The sequence below is a fragment of the Sebastes umbrosus genome, chromosome 22 (genome assembly GCF_015220745.1).
Source record: "Sebastes umbrosus isolate fSebUmb1 chromosome 22, fSebUmb1.pri, whole genome shotgun sequence".
Classification (NCBI taxonomy): Eukaryota; Metazoa; Chordata; class Actinopteri; order Perciformes; family Sebastidae; genus Sebastes; species Sebastes umbrosus.
This window is the reverse complement of record NC_051290.1, coordinates 9292663-9309980: the sequence shown is the minus strand read 5'-3', so window position 1 is coordinate 9309980 and position 17318 is coordinate 9292663. Positions and strand designations below refer to the sequence as shown.

The following is a 17318-nucleotide window of genomic DNA, read 5'->3' as shown; positions in this document are numbered from 1 at the left end:
GCATATTGTTGTGAAATGTTCATTTAGCTTGGTCATTTTCACAATAAAAAATATTTTAGATAATTTGCATTTCATTTCAGCATTGTGTTTCTGTTTTTATTTTGCAATACAGTTTTCCCAAATGACTGTTTTATTTCATGACACCACTTTTATTAATCACACAAACAGGGAAGAGAGAGAAAGACACTGTAATTAAAAGTGCAATTATGATTGTGATGATTATCTTATTGGTATAAATGGAATTATAAAATAAAAGCCGACTGGATTGGTCATAATTCCCTAAGGAATTTAACTGAAAATTACCTTTTTTCATTTAAACATTCAAAAATTTTGATTTTCCTAATTTCAATTTTGTAGATCATGTGCACTCAAATACATAATGAATTTTCATTTTGATTAAATAATTACATTTTAATATTGGCATCTGTAGATTCCCATATTTGCCCTCTTCTCTTTGAAAATTTAACTCCTCACCCACTGGTATGTTTCCATGCTACAGTAACCTAAAAAGCGGTTAGATTTTCTAGTTTCGCATGATGCCAGTATCTTCACTCTAGCTTTAAAGTCGGCTACAACCTAAAAATCAATGCGTTAATGCATTAAAGTAATTAGTGGCGTTAAAACGAATTTGCGTTATTATCACGTTAACTTTGACAACCCTAGTCTAAAAGTGTTGCTGCATTCTAGATCTCAGCAAAAAGGCTGGTGAGTAAAACTTAATCTGCAAAGTCAAAAACAAAGTTGGGACTGTAACATTACAAGTGAGAAGATAAGAGTGCAATCACACCATGCTTCCATGTTAACCTCTGCCAACTGCCCTCTTAGTAAACACCAGTTTCTTTGCGGTCAGTTCTACACATTCCCATGCGGCTGTCCAACCTTTTAACCACAGAACCGTCGTCCTGCACAATCTCTTTCTCTACTACATGAGGCACGAGCACTTTCCCAAAGCCTCCAGCATAACTCAATGCCTGGAGGGGAAAGAACGAGGGAGGAGAGAGGGATCAGAAGGAGGGTAGAGGAATCTGACATAAAGATCTGCTTAAGTTATATTTAAAAAAAAAACACATATCAGCATTACACTGTGATTTTGGTATCAAAACCAACAGCAACTCCACACTTTTTTTTATTTCTTCTCATGACCAAGAGCTAATCTCAAAGAATACCTGGTAAATATGTGAAATCAGCTCTTCATAGAATAATTTTTTTAGTAATCTCTGGACACACTGACCTTCTCAAAGTCCTGTCTGGCTGAGGGGAGATCTGCAGCCAGCGAGGGGTCTCCCGTCTGCTTCTCCATCCTCTCACCTCTCACCACCGTTGTCTTGACAACCTTGCTGACCTTTCGACCTTTCACCGGCTCCACCTCAAACTCTGATGATCTGGCGGCGCCCAGGGCCAGGGGCTCCGAGAAGGTCAACTGTGAGAGAAGACGACGAGATGTTATATACTATGTAGAATATACTATGTATATGTATGTCTTCCATTCATTCATTGCTTATGGAGCAGCTCCACACATCCTATGACATCACAAGTTTAAGTTTTAGCCCTCTGGTTTTTGGATTTGGGAGAGTTGTTCATATTTACTAATATTTTTTGGACTGTCTTAGACCATAGGAGTAACATGTATGAATTTTTAAAATGGGCGTAGTTCCCCTTTAAACACCTGAATAAAGATGAGGTACTGATTTGCAGACATTATAAATAGCAAAGTTTATTGTTTGATGAATGCCAAGTAGGCTAATGTAGTTATGATTAAAGTAATGCTGCCATGAAATCACGAGAGTAGCTGGTAGATGACACTGACCTCTTTCTGATCTCCCTCACTGTGAAGCACAGTCCGCTTCACCACTCTGGAGACAGTGTCTCCCTCCTCGATCTGCACTGTCTCCTGGTGAGAGCCCTCAATGGTCACTTCCTGTGTCTCCATGCCATCTGCCGACACGTATTTACGAATCACCTTCCGTGTGATCTGGTGGACAAAACAGGAAGTGAATAACTTTGCTGTAAACATTTAAACTGGTTAACATTTTTTTCATCATACAGGCCAAGGAATTGTACTGTGATTTTAAGTACAAATAATGGATATTTTGATGATACTTACTTTCTTAACTACCATGTTGCCATGCTCATCTGTGTACTTCTCCTCTGTGACAGTGTGTGGTGGGATGTCTGGTAGGTTATCGGCCTGTAAAAAGACAAAACATAATATCAGTTCACAGGTAACTGCACAGAGGACAATAACAAACAGCAAGCTATTAGCATCAGAGAAAGTATTTCAAGCAACATATGATATAAATTACCCATACATGACCAACACCACCAAATCTACAGTCTATTTTAAAGCCCATATGTGTAGAATTTTAATGCAAGTATAGAATCTTTCAAATCATCTTGATGATATTTGATGCATTTTTTTTGTAAAAACAAAAAAATTGGGGGCGCCAAAGTCAGTTTAAGTTTCTACACATTGTGGCTTCAATTTCTATAACAGAAAAAAGAAAATGATGTAGACATGAACAAATTAAAAGCAAGTGAGCGTGCAGAAACAAATTAACAATTACAAAAAAATAATAGAAAATGAATGTTTAAAAGTCCTTTTCCACCCTTAGAAATTTTCCTTTTTTGCAAAGCAAGTAAGGGACGTTCTGTATATTATGATTAATCCGGTAAGTCAAGTCCAGCGAAAATAAAAAAATACCAAGGAGCACTAAACCGCTGCTACCCACAAAAGCTGCACCACTCCACAGATGATGCTGCTGTTTACCTGAATGATAACTCTGCGTCGAACCACCCTGGTGGTCAGCACCTCCTCCTCTGAGCTATCAGAAGACAGCGACCCTAGCTCCTCTGCTATCTCCTGGGAGAGACCAGCATGGGTCAATGTATCAGGTCAGTGTTACAGTGTGTTACTACAGCACACTCCTGCAGACAGCAGCTGTTCCTTCTTTTCTCTGAACCTCACTTTTATGTTCGCTTGCCAAAAAGGTTTGTGTACAGACAAATGGAATAAGGGACTACAATGAATAAAAAAATGCATGGCTGTACACAATAGTGATGTGAGATGAAGAGAAGGCACAGTTATACAAAAACTTTCAACTGAAATAAACGTGCAAGGATGGGAACCAGTGTGCGAAAAACAAGTAAACATACACACACATAAACAATTCCACATGCAAAATAGGTTTGGAGATTTGCTAGTCGGCCGCTATCTAAAAATAATCTGGAAAGCTGTAGAAGGCTTGCTCATACGTTGTTTTGTTTGAGTTCTCGTTTCCCCAAATCTCTACAATGGAGTTCGCAAGTGCAAAGTTAGCACGACCCATAGTCACAATGATCATATTTATGGGACGAAAGCCAGGCTGAAATAAACCGTGATATTACTTTAATGTGTGGCCGAAATACGCCTACTCTATTTTTCAAATAAAACAGCATGGCACCGTCCGATTGTCAAATAATATTTCGCACACTGATGGGAACAACAGCAATCAAAGGATGCAAACAGGTGCGAACAAAGAGTTAAATGTTATAGTTTTTTACAGCAGCTTGTAAATCAATCTTCAAAAGTGAAACTGCAAACACATCACACCACCAATGGCAATGCCTTTTTCAGCCATTGCTGACACAGCAAATCATCATAGCGGTTACATTTTTGTAAATTCCTTGAAAGTTTAGGCACCCATGCACACCAAAGCACTCATTAGCCCCATTTAGGTAAAGTGCAAACTTAGTATGTTTATCTTCTGAGTTTGAGTCTTAAATACAGCACCACATCAACCAGTCTGGCCAGGCAAGAAAAAAACCAGTGTAGCACTGTGCTCATGCTCAACCCCTTACCCTTCCCAGGAAGTCATCATCATCGCAATACCCTGCCTGATCTCTGGAAGGCAGCTCCTCACACAATGGGAGGTCGCCCTCTGTTCGACCCTCCCGTGATCCTTCTGAATCATACGCTAATTCACTGAAACATTCACTGCCAGAAGAGAAGCGCTTGTAGTCGTCCACTTGGAGGAAAGGGTGAGCAGTGTACTGAGGGCTCCCTTTCAGGAAGCCAACATCAGGGCTACTACCAGGCATTGGGGACTGGGGTTCAGAGATATGATAGGTGACCTCATGTTCCAGTTTCCCTTCTTCTGGTTCAGAGAAGTCAGATAAGGCTTGACTGCAGTCGAAGAATTCCACATCTGAATCAGAGAGCTGTGGAGATTCCGATCCCTTACTGACTTCCTTTGGTATGACCTTTGGATCTTCTGATTCAAATTCAGAGACTGTTTTCTCAAAGTCTGAGAGGACTCTGTTAAAGTCTGGGGAGAACTCAAAGTTTTCCGCATTTTCAGAGTCTCCCTTGTTGGCGGCCTCAACCTGAGCTGAAATTGAATCACTGAACACTGGAGACACTGGACTCAAATCATTCAAAGAGGCTTGGCTGCATTCAGAAACTCTCAGGGTTTGATGTCCTGAAAATACTGCTTCATAATCTGGTGGTACCAAAAACTGAGTTGACATGGGTGAAAAAAGCTCACTGGACTGTAATTCCTCAGGAGACAACTCTTGCGATGTGTCCAACTTTAAACATGATGTCTTCTCAGTTCTGTGGGTTGTGTATGAGTTCAGGTCATACACATCATCGTCTGTTTGAAACTGTGTTTCCTCTGGTGTCTGAGGAGGAGCCTGTAAGTGAATATCAATATGATCTAAATAAGTTTAAAATAAAAATTCAACATACAGATTGGTATGCACCATTAAAATCACCTCAACATTTCACCAGGTTAGCATCACTGTGCAATGATTATTTTCCATTCAGCCAATATCTCATTTAGGTTTAGAACAATATATGTGAAGCCACAACATGCAACTTCAAAAGGAGCTTAGCGTCAGAAAAATAAAAAGGAACTAAAGGAGGAGCAAAACGTATTTTAATATTCCTGACACATTCCTTACAAATTCCGGACACATCCGATGCATTAACTGCACTTCATTTTGTTATTAGTTCATCAAGGCCGTTATTTCCTCCACGTGACATGTTAATGAATTCATCCAAAACAAAAGTGAGTCTTTGCTTGATTGTCATGCTCTCAGTCTTACCCTTTGTGAGGCTGTCTTGTTCTTTAATTCTCCAGCACTGATGGGTAAAATCTTCTTTTCATTTCTTTTTGCATCTTGAACTGGTGATGGTTTCACAGGAAAGTCTTTTTGGAAGTCTTCCTCACAAACAGTGGTTTGTAATGTTGAGATACTTTCAGCTTCTGGTCCAAGCTGGATCCATTCGTATGACAAATCTTCTGATTGCGGTCCTGCCATTTTTATGTCAGGATTGACAAGTCCTTTCTCAGACTTTGTCTCACTAGTTTGAATAAGTAATGATGACACAGCCAATGGCCCTTTGTTAGGTGATGATGAAGACTGGCCAGGTAATAAAGGAGATGTCACATGACTCAAAAGTTCAATACCCTCACAACAAAAGTCTAATTCCTCCTCTGACTCCGCAGTTTGAGGGCTCAGTGGCCTTGGGCTATCATCAATCCAACAATCAATGGGTAAAGCAACAAACTCAGAGTCTGATGAAATAGACACTGGTGAAGATGATCTATCAATGTGGATACCATCCATAAAATAAGAAGACAATATTCTCATAAAATCAGGTACTGGTGAGTCAGGAAAAAGTTGTCTGAACTCATTGACAGATGATATGGATTCACATGAGGATGGTCTGTCGGTCTCAGCGTCTCTTGATGATGTGACCATAAGCTCGCACTCTGAATCTGAACCCATTGATTCAGGTGATGATGACCTATATGTAGGGGTGTACTCCAGTGATACTGTAAACTGAGGGATGGGAGAGTCTGGAGACAGTGACCTGTTCTCATTGAACTCAGGCATCGATTCTGGAGACGATGCTCTTTTGTCAGCCATTTGCATGGCTGATTCAAGCGACATGGGTCTGTATTCAGGCAGTGAGTCAGGTGACAATGACCTTTCTCTCTCATTCTGATCCTCTGACAGTGCAGATTCTGGAGATGATGGCCTGCTTTCCGCAAACTGAGATTCCAAATTTCCAAATAGCACATAATCTATATCTGATGCTATAGATTCAGGTGAAGATGATGCTGATCTCAGGAACGTTACATACTCTGGCATTGCCATTGCAAATTCAGGTAAAGGGGAATCTGGTGAGAGTGGTCTAAACTCATTGATTGATGTGACAGATTCTGGTGATGATGCTCTTGCTTCTATCACCATGACAGAATTAGGGGATATGGGTCTATAGTCTATCAAGGATTCTGGTGAATAGCATAGATCATCATCCTCTATGTCAGATACTGATACAACCACCCAATCATCATCAGACTCTGTTTGTGCCTCAAGGGCAGGTATTTCAAATACGTATTTAGCCTGTCTGTATGGAGCTGCTCCTGAGGACAAAATGTGTTCAACCACTGGTGGAGGTGACTCTGAAACAGGTATGTCAGATATAACTTGTGCACTTGTCGTGCAGAAAAAGCCATCATCAGTGTCTGCTGAAGTAAATGGATATGTCCCCTCCGAAGGTGGTACTGTGGCAATGGCATCATGCTCATTTTTATCTTGTTCATCATCGGGAACACCCCTTTCATATTCTATTGTGCTGCCTACAAATTGCATAAACCCTGTTTTACTGCTGAAAGTTTCTCCCACATACTGAGGATCATGTACTTGAGAAATCAGCTTCCACAGCTCTGCATCATAAATTAGATTATACTCAGCTACTTTGATGGCGGATTCCTCAGGTGAGTTAGGTGCCATTGTTGTTGATAAAACAGTGCTATCGATGGTTGCTCCATTGGCAGTTGGGTCTTTTAATTCGGGTGTTGATGATTTGGGTGGCAAAAGTAATTCTTCCTTATCTGATTCAAAAGACTCTGGTGATGTTGACCTCTCTTCTGTACAAAACAGGTCTAAAGTTTGTGACAAATCATCTGAACCAGAAAATTCAGTGGGTGATATGTCTCTCGCAGTCATGATATTTTCTACAAATGTTTTTGTAAAATCAGGTATTGGTGATTCAGATGGCAAGGGTTTACATTCATAATCAGATCCCTCTGACTGAGGTGATCGTAGTCTCATGTCAGTGACTTCTGAGTCGTATGAAGTCAAAGCATATTCCATATCTGACAATATTGATTCTGGGGACGAACACCGGTAGTGTGCTTCTGCTGCTGTAATCTCAAGGACATTTTGAGTAAACCAAGGAAGAGGTGAGTCTGGTGACAACCTCTTGTGTTCATCAAGTGATTGAGTAGATTCTGAAGATACTGATCGGATGTCTCCAAGTAACATCAATTCCACATGTGACAAGGGTTTGTATTCTGGTATGGATTCAACTGATAGTGGTCTCTCTTGTACTTCAGATCCTACTGATTCAGGGGAATCTGGTCTATCCTCTACTTCATAATTCATGGACATCAAAAACTCACTCAAAGTATACTCAATATCTGATTCAGTGGATTCGGGGGAGGATGATCTAAATCCAATATTCACAATAACACGTTCAGGTATTGCTGGTCTATATTCAGGTATGGGTGAGTCTGGTGACAGAGCCTGGTATTCATCTCCAGATGACCCTGAGCCAGGTGAAGAGGGTCTATTGTCATAAACTAGTGATCCTACGCTTAGAACGTTGTATTCTATATCTGAACAGATTGACTCAGGGGATACTGACCCACTTCCACAAATTGTTTCAGGTAATCCAAACCATGGTTGCATAAAATCAGGTAAAGGTGAATCAGGTGAAAGTCTGAATTCATCTTTGGATGCGGCTGAACCAGGAGATGCTGCTCTGTCCTCAAAAAGCCATGGGATACACAAATCAGTCTCCAAATCCTCATCTGAATATACTGACCCAGGTGATGTGGATCTGTATCTTACTCCTAACACAGTGGGTGCACTCATGGCATACTGGGGTAGCGGGGAGTCAGGAGACAAACATCTAAGATCAGAGTCAGACACCCATGATTGGCGGGATTCTGCTCTGTCCTCCAAGTCAAATATCTGTGAAATCAAAGGAGCATATTCTATTTCTGAAGCCTCTGATTCAGGTGACGATGACCTGCAAGCATTAAACTCAGGATATGTCTCTAGCAAACCCTGTCTGAAGTCAGGTACAGGGGAATCAGGAGAAAGTCTTCTGTATTTACTCAGAGATGTTAAGGACTCAGGAGAAGATCGGTCTTCTATGACCATTGGGAAAGATAACTCAATGTCCTCATCCAAATCGGACAACACTGATTCAGGTGAAGCAGACCTCGAGTCCATAAGTGATATGGAGGATTCTTGTATTGCCTGTGTAAATTCAGGAATGGGTGAGTCTGGTGAAAGAGCTCTAAATTCATTCAGAGAGCCAATTGATTCAGGAGAGGATGATCTCAAATTTGACATCAACATCAGTGATGCAGGTGAGAAAGGCCTATATTCTGAATCAGAATCAGGTGACAGAGGTCTCTCGCCAACCTCTAGTTCTATTGACTCTGGAGAATCTGGTCTATCTTCAGCATCATGTGGGGAATCAATCAAAGCTGAATACTCAACATCTGAAGCCTCTGATTCAGGTGACGATGACCTGTAAGCATTAAACTCAGGATATGTCTCTAGCAAAGCCTGTCTGAAGTCAGGTACAGGGGAATCAGGAGAAAGTCTTCTGTATTTACTCAGAGATGTTAAGGACTCAGGAGAAGATCGGTCCTCTATGACCATTGGGAAAGATAACTCAACGTCCTCATCCAAATCGGACAACACTGATTCAGGTGAAGAAGACCTCGAGTCCATAAGTGATATTGAGGACTCTTGTAGTGCCTGTGTAAATTCAGGAATGGGTGAGTCTGGTGAAAGAGGCCTAAATTCATCTTTGGATGCAGCTGAGCCAGGAGATGCTGCTCTGTCCTCAAAAAGCCAAGGGATACACAAATCAATCTCCAAGTCCTCATCTGAATATACTGACTCAGGTGATGTGGATCTGTATCTTACGCCTAACATAGTGGGTGCATTCATGGCATACTGTGGTAGCGGGGAGTCAGGAGACAAACACCTAAGATCAGAGTCAGATACCCCTGATTGACGGGATTCTGCTCTGTCCCCAAAGTCAAACATCTGTGAAATCAAAGGAGCATATTCTATTTCTGAAGCCTCTGATTCAGGTGACGATGACCTGTAAGCATTAAACTCAGGATATGTCTCTAGGAAAGCCTGTCTGAAGTCAGGTACAGGGGAATCAGGAGAAAGTCTTCTGTATTTACTCAGAGATGTTAAGGACTCAGGAGAAGATCGGTCTTCTATGACCATTGGGAAAGAAAACTCTACGTTCTCATCAAAATCGGACAACACTGATTCAGGTGAAGAAGACCTCGAGTCCATAAGTGATATGAAGGACTCTTGTAGTGCCTGTGTAAATTCAGGAATGGGTGAGTCTGGTGAAAGAGCTCTAAATTCATTCAGAGAGCCAATTGATTCAGGAGAGGATGCTCTCAAATTTGACATCAACATCAGTGATGAAGGTGAGAAAGGCCTATACTCTGAGTCAGAATCAGGTGACAGAGGTCTCTCGTCAACCTCTAGTTCTATTGACTCTGGAGAATCTGGTCTATCTTCAGCATCAGGTGGGGAATCAATCAAAGCTGAATACTCAACATCTGATGCATCTGATTCAGGTGACGATGATCTGTAAGCATTAAACTCAAGATATGTCTCTGGCAAAGCCTGTCTGAAGTCAGGTACAGGGGAATCAGGAGAAAGTCTTCTGTATTTACTCAGAGATGCTAAGGACTCAGGAGAAGATCGGTCTTCTATGACCACTGGGAAAGATAACTCAATGTCCTCATCAAAATCGGACAACACTGATTCAGGTGAAGAAGACCTCAAGTCCATATGTGATATGGAGGACTCTAGTAGTGCCTGTGTAAATTCAGGAATGGGTGAGTCTGGCGAAAGAGGCCTAAATTCATCTGTGGATGCAGTTGAGCCAGGAGATGCAGCTCTGTCCTCAAAAAGCCAAGGGATACACAAATCTATCTCCAGGTCCTCATCTGAATATACTGACCCAGGTGATGTGGATCTGTATCTTACTCCTAACATAGTGGGTGCACTCATGGCATACTGGGGTAGCGGGGAGTCAGGAGACAAACATCTAAGATCAGAGTCAGACACCCCTGATTGGCGGGATTCTGCTCTGTCCTCCAAGTCAAATATCTGTGAAATCAAAGGAGCATATTCTATTTCTGAAGCGTCTGATTCAGGTGATGATGATCTGTAAGCATTAAACTCAGGATATGTCTCTAGCAAAGCCGGTCTGAAGTCAGGTACAGGGGAATCAGGAGAAAGTCTTCTGTATTTACTCAGAGATGTTAAGGACTCAGGAGAAGATCGGTCTTCTATGACCATTGGGAAAGATAACTCAATGTCCTCATTTAAATCGGACAACACTGATTCAGGTGAAGAAGACCTCAAGTCCATAAGTGATATGGAGGATTCTTGTAGTGCCTGTGTAAATTCAGGAATGGGCGAGTCTGGTGAAAGAGCTCTAAATTCATTCAGAGAGCCAATTGATTCAGGAGAGGATGATCTCAAATTTGACATCAACATCAGTGATGCAGGTGAGAAAGGCCTATACTCTGAGTCAGAATCAGGTGACAGAGGTCTCTCGTCAACCTCTAGTTCTATTGACTCTGGAGAATATGGTCTATCTTCAGCATCAGGTGGGGAATCAATCAAAGCTGAATACTCAGCATCTGATGTATCTGATTCAGGTGATGATGACCTAAACCCAACAAACAAGGGAAAACATTTCACCACGTTTCCTATGAATTGAGGTACAGGTGAATCCGGTGACAGGGCCCGGTGCTCATCTCCAGATGCCACTGAATCAGGTGATGGAGGTCGATGATCATCAGATATTGATAAAAATAACCCATCTTCATTCTCTATGTCTGAATTACAAACAGAGCCAGGTGATGTAGATCTGTATCCAGCAGTTGAAATAGTTGGATGAAGTATAGCCTGTCTGAATTCAGGTATAGGTGAATCAGGTGAAAGTGCCCTGAACTCATTTTCAGAATCTGATGTGAAGGATCTCCCTTCCACCTCAATAAATGGCATGTCCAGAACATCCATTTCAGTGTCCGACATTACAGATAAAGATGATGATGACCTGCTCCCTGAAACTAACATGGCTGATTCTATATGTTGCTTAAACTGTGGTAGAGGAGAATCTGGCGATAAAGTCCTAAACTCATTAACTGATGTTGTTGAATCAGGAGATGATCTTAATTCAGTTATCATCAGTGACTGAGGTGACATAGGCCTATATTCTGTCAGTGATTCTGGTGAGAGAGGCCTCGTGTTCATTTCTGATGTCACTGAATAAAGGGAATCTGGTCTGTCTTGAGTACAAAATTCGGAAAGAAAGAACTCTGATGAATCCTCGAGATCTGATGCACCTGATTCAGGTGAGGAGCTCTGTAACACTTCTCCCACATAATGGGGGTCATACAGTTGACATATTAGCTGGTTTGCTCTAAATGTTGCACCAGCCTCAGCTGATGCCCCAGGTGATAATGGCCTGTATTCTGACACTGGGCTCTCTTCCCTCTCAATCTTTGTTTGCGTTGCTTGTAGACTATCTGCATTAGATGAATCTGCAATGTCCAACTTCGCGCCACCCTCTAACTCTCCCTCTTCCACACCTGAATCCTCCTGAACATACTCAATTCTTGTTCCAGCATACTCAAAAACACCTGTTTTACTGAAAAAAGTCTCCCCAACATAGTGAGGATCATGTATTTGAGAAATTAGCTTCCAGAGTTCAGCATCATAAACAAGTTTATATACTGGTACCCTTATTGCCTTTAGAGGTAAAGGTTGACTACTACCACCCAATGGTCTCTCTGTGGTTTCCAATACTAGTGATTCTGGTGAGTCAGGTCTCTGCTCGCAAATATTTATGTCTACACTTGATTGTGTATATTCGACATCAGAAACCACCGACTCAGGAGAAGATGATCTATGACCAATAACTGAAACTGATTCAGTCAGCCCTATTTTGAATTCTGGTATTGGTGAGTCACATCTGTAGTCATCTCCAGAAACTACTGAATCAGGTGAGGTTGGTCTAATTTCAGAAGACAGTTGTGACAGAGACATAGCCCAATACTCTAAACCCGAACAGACTGAAACCGTTGACAGGGATCTTGCCAGTGTAGTCCGAGCAGCAAATTCTGGTAAAGCAGGTCTAAAGTCAGGAATAGGTGAGTCAGGCGATAGTGCCCTGTATATGTCTATAGATGCTACTGAATCAGGAGATGATGGTCTGGCATCAAAAATGAATGAAATGTTTAAATCTGTCTCCAGATCCAGATCTGACAATACTGACTCTGTCGACACCGATCTGTGATAAACTTGAGAGGGTCCAGAGAAAGAGGCAAAGTACTGAGGAATAGGGGAATCTGGCATTAAAGCTTGCTGACTATCTACAGATCTCCATGAGTGGGAGGAATCTGGTCTAAGTGCATCCAGCACTAACAGCGACTTTGGTGACATGGGTCTATATTCTGCTTCAGAATCAGGCGAAAGGGATCTTTGGTAATTTTCGGATTGCAAAGCAGCAGCTTCTTCGTCAACTGTTACATCTGACTTTGTCTGATAAGACTCCTCAAACTGAAACACTGCTGTTTTACTCAAGAAGGTTTCTCCTGCATACTGTGGGTCACGAATTTGAGAGATGAGCTTCCAAAGTTCTGCATCATATGCTAGACTGTAAACTGGCACTGAATATTCTGTTACGGATAAAGGTATATGATGCTGAGGTACAGAAACTGAAGATTCTCCAGGTAATTGCTGATCTTCAGGGACATTTGTAGTAAATGCCAATGGGAATGGTAGATCATCAGATGCAGTTTCTGGAGACAAAGGAGGTGACAGAGCTTTAACAGATCCTTGTGTATCTCCATATGTAGCTATAGACTCAGATGATTCTTTTTGATGTTTTGTAACATTCTGCACAGGTGCATTATCAGTTTTGATTGATTTCTTCGATTTTTTCTTTCTAGAAGATTTTGTCTTCTTAGTTACGGGATTGCACATTTCCTCCTTTGAGATTTCTTCATCGAACAACTCATGAGATAATTCTTCTGTAATCATAGTTGACAAGACCTCAACTCCTGCTAGTGGTTTGACAATGTTTTGGTCAGTCTGACTGCCATCAGGTACAACTGATTGTATCTTGGGAGCTTCAGTTTCATTATGTTTTATAAGATTTTCTTGAGATTCTAACAAAATAAAGGTTGAGTATCTTTCCTGAGTTTTTGATTTTTCTAGATCAACAATTATTGTTTCAAACTGCTTTTCAGCACATGCTTCTACAACAATTGCAGCTTGTGTTGGTTCAAGTGTCATGTCTTCCTCAAGCGGTAGGTCAGTTACAGGATTGGGCCCATAATCATTTAGAGAGCCACTTGAATCAGGAGACAAAGGTCTATTCTCAAAACATGATAGCAATGGCATGGCCTCACACTCTGCATCTGACAACACAGATTCTGGTGATGATGAATGGTCATTTATAGTAACAGCATGATGCACAGATGTCGTATATTGTGGTATGGGAGAATCCGGGGACAGGCACTCATTGAATGTTTCTGATTCAGGTGAGGATGCTCTCATGTCTAACATTGCTGACTGTGGAGACATTGGTCTGTACTCAGGCACTGACTCTGCTGAAAGTGGTCTTTCCTCAACATCAGACACAAATATAACAACCCAATCATCATCATCCTCAGATACTGATTCCACTGGTGTTGGTGGTTTGTTCTCTGTATCAGATACTAATGGTTCAGGTGATTTTTTTCTATAATCAGCATGTATGGGATCACACACAACCTTTACAGATTCAATTGATTCAGGGGAGGGTGATCTATGTCCAACGGCAGGTAAAATGGATTCAGATTCATCTCCAGAGACAGCTGCATCAGGTGATGACGCTCTGTCTTCAGTATTAACTAATGCTGGAGACATGGAGCCATATTCTACATCTGAGCATACTGATTCAGGTGAAGTCGATCTCTCCCCCATCAGTGCAATAGCTGAGTCAGGCCAGTTGTGACTGAAGTCAGGTATAGGTGAATCAGGTGACAGTGCTTTATGTTCATTTACAGATGTTACAGATTCTGGGGATGATAGTCTGTTTTCAAGAGGCTTTGATAACAAAATTGCTGTTTCAAATTCCAAATTTGATGACACTGACTCTGGTGATGATGATCTACAATGACCAGTTTCATGGAAATCAGGAGATAAAGTCACATGCTTAGAGGATGTAAAAGAATATTGCATCGTGTCCAAAATGGGAGACTCAGGTGACCATGCTCTGTCTTCTATGTCAAAAGTTAATGATTGAGGGGAAATGGATCTCTCACCACTATAATCACTGCCTAGTGATAGTGGCCTTCCAAATGGTCTTTTGTTTGAAACCATTGGTGTTAATGGCCTTTCCTCTGCTTCTGATGTTAACATCATAGAAGTGTTTCCTGGCGCACTCAGTAATGATTGCCCCTGGGCACAAGCCCCAACATCACCAGTTTCCCATGGAAAAACAGTAGGTGGAAGGGGAGACAAGGGCCTAAACTGAGGTATTGGAGAATCGGGTGCAAGAAAATTCAGCTCATTTACTGACGACGCTGATTCAGGTGATGAAGTCCTACTTTCTGTCAGTAATATTGCTGGATCAGTCACACATTCAAGTGAAGATGATCTATCATGAACGAAGCTATGAAGTTCACAAATGGTTTCACATGTGAATTCTGGTAAACTTGATCTATATCTGGATGCTTCAATCTCAGGTGTAAACTCTACAGGGACCACAACCTCATTTTCATTCTGCCTGAATGACAGTGTTTCCTCAAAGCTGTACTCAGCTCCTGGCATAACTGACAAAGCATTATCTACTGAATGAACATCTATCTGCTCAGAAGTTGAGTCATGTGACACTTGAATGAAACCAGTTGAGCTTAAGAGTTCTGGTTTTTGAGACATTAAACCTGGAATGGTACAACTTACATCAGAGGGACCTGCTAATGCCTGAGTGGCAGTGTCTGTTTCATTCATGTCATGAAGGGATTTGACATCAAGGTCACCTGAAATTAAGACTCGGTGAACATCAATGTCAAGCACAGAGTTTGAAACATCTTCATCAATATTTGTGTGTCTAGCCGCTCCCTCAACCTCATCTTTTCTGACTCCAGTTTGAATTGAGTCTTCAGGGGATGCATCCAAAGACACATCCTCTCTATCGGAATCCATCAACTCGAAATCATGTCCATACAAGACTTGATAGAGTCGATGTGAAACTTCATCCAAGTGTCTTCTGGCCATTTGTTTGGTCAGCGTGGATTCTGTCATTGCAACAGCAGAACCAGAAGGAGGAACAGAAGTAGGTTGAGTTTGTTCACTTGTAGGTTGTTGTGTAAAGCACATCTTTTCATCGGTTTCCGTAAGCTCCATAGACAGTTTCCTAAAGTCTTGCTCAGCTTGATCACACTCAATCAAGCTATCTCCAAAATCGGTCAGAAACAATGGTCGACTCTCGCACACACCTGTTCGTGAACTATTTGCTGACTCTCGCCGTGGTGACAAATACTGGCTGGTTTGTAGACACTCCAAGCTCCACTCCTCTCCCCCCTCTGCCCCCTCTGCCCCCTCATATCCAGCAGCCCCCTCAACATCACATGGTTCAACAGTGGGGTAAGGAGGTGGGCTACTCTGGGCGCTCAACTTGGGTCCCCCTTTGTACACAGGGTCTATCACATTGGATCGAAGGCTGTAGGGAGAGGTGCGGTACAATGTGAAGAAAGGACTTACTTGTTTAAAACTGCCTGTGTGTACCGTGTCTGTCAATTCCTCATATACTCTTTGTGATGAGCTGTGAAAAAAAATGTAATATTCAGTCACGGGATAGCTGATCAATTAAAAAATAAATAAAATAGAAGCTGATAAGTCTTTCTGTATTCCTTCATATCGTCATAATGTATATATATTAAACTTAAGCAGTAATGATTACACAGTAAGTATAAGTCCAACTAGAATCTCATCATTCCTTTTTGAGGTCCGAAATCTATGTCAAAATGAATTTTAAAAAAAGCTAGAAAGCTAATGTGGGTGTGGTCACATGCATTCAATTTTTTAGACAACTTACTATGTTGTCTCCATCTCTTTTTGTAGTTTCTCTTTCTGGGAATTTCTAAGAAAGCCTGTTGCTGTGGAATCTGTCTCTGGTCGTCCACTTGTGTCGTGAAGCGACGACAAACTGGAGGATAGGTCCTCTGCTGACACCAAGGGTACTTCTTGTCCCGAGCCTGGACTCCTACGTGAGGCCTCTGTACGCCTTCCCGGCCTGGGGCTGTCAATGTCTTCATGAAGGGCAGAGAAACCTGACAAAGCATACAGTGCAGGCATACAGAAAGAGTTGATATAACTGTTTGGTACATAACTCTGATTGTTTAGTATAGACCAAAATACAACCTAATCATCAGTGTGCTTCAAGTAAAAATTGGCTTGTGTACCTTCACTATGATCCAATGCTATGGTCCGCTCTATTTCTGCATAGGTATGTGATGATGTCTCCTCCTGAGTGGACTTGATTATCTTGGTTTCAATGAGGTGAACGATATCCATTCGGTTGATCTTAGTCAGTCTTCCGATCAGTGTTGTTTCTGTTGAAACAGAAAACAGACTTAAAAGTTGAATAACAGCTTTTACTTTTTTCTTGTTTTAAAAGCAATAATTATGAAAATACAGTATGTACCCTACTTATCACTAACCTGCTGATTGCTTTCCCTCCCTCTCTGCCCAGAGTCTCAAAAGGGCATGGCTTTGGTCTTGCAGTGAGTTAGGGTTTTCAATCCTTATCAGGTTGATCCTCTCCTCACTGAAGTCCAGTTCTCGTGCCAACTCTGTGGAGAAAAAGAAGATATAATTATGATTATGATGATTGAAAGATATATTTGAAATGTTTGAAATTGTGTTTCTTGAAGGCCTACCAAAAATGAACAAATAATGTATATTTGATCGATCACTGCTACTAAGGTGTGACTCACCCGTCCAGCTGAAGCCCAGGTGGTCGGCTATAATGGCCAACCGTTGCTCTTTTCTTTCTGCTTCATCCTGTGGATCTACTGCAAATACCACCAGACAGCCATGAGCGGCCAGAGCCATAAGGTATACCAAATCAAGTCACATTCACAAATGGTATCCGAAAATATCTTCACTGGCTTTCTTGTTCTTGTAGTACTGATAGTTTGTTTGGT

The 17318-nt window shown here is 41.5% G+C and overlaps 1 protein-coding gene across 11 annotated transcripts in view; it reads right to left on the bottom strand.

Annotated features, from left to right (window-relative positions):
- ank2b (ankyrin 2b, neuronal) overlaps positions 1-17318 on the bottom strand; it is a 76369-nt gene that overhangs the window by 1048 nt on the left and 58003 nt on the right. For all 11 annotated transcript variants that reach the window (XM_037757750.1, XM_037757746.1, XM_037757747.1 and 8 more), the window contains 10 exons: positions 17109-17186; positions 16833-16964; positions 16575-16724; positions 16208-16442; positions 15874-15934; positions 2768-2860; positions 2105-2188; positions 1808-1972; positions 1232-1420; positions 880-971 (listed from right to left, as the gene is read on the bottom strand). In XM_037757750.1, the coding sequence (XP_037613678.1) occupies positions 880-971; positions 1232-1420; positions 1808-1972; positions 2105-2188; positions 2768-2860; positions 15874-15934; positions 16208-16442; positions 16575-16724; positions 16833-16964; positions 17109-17186 (1279 nt within the window). The remainder of the gene's footprint in view (positions 1-879; positions 972-1231; positions 1421-1807; positions 1973-2104; positions 2189-2767; positions 2861-15873; positions 15935-16207; positions 16443-16574; positions 16725-16832; positions 16965-17108; positions 17187-17318) is intronic.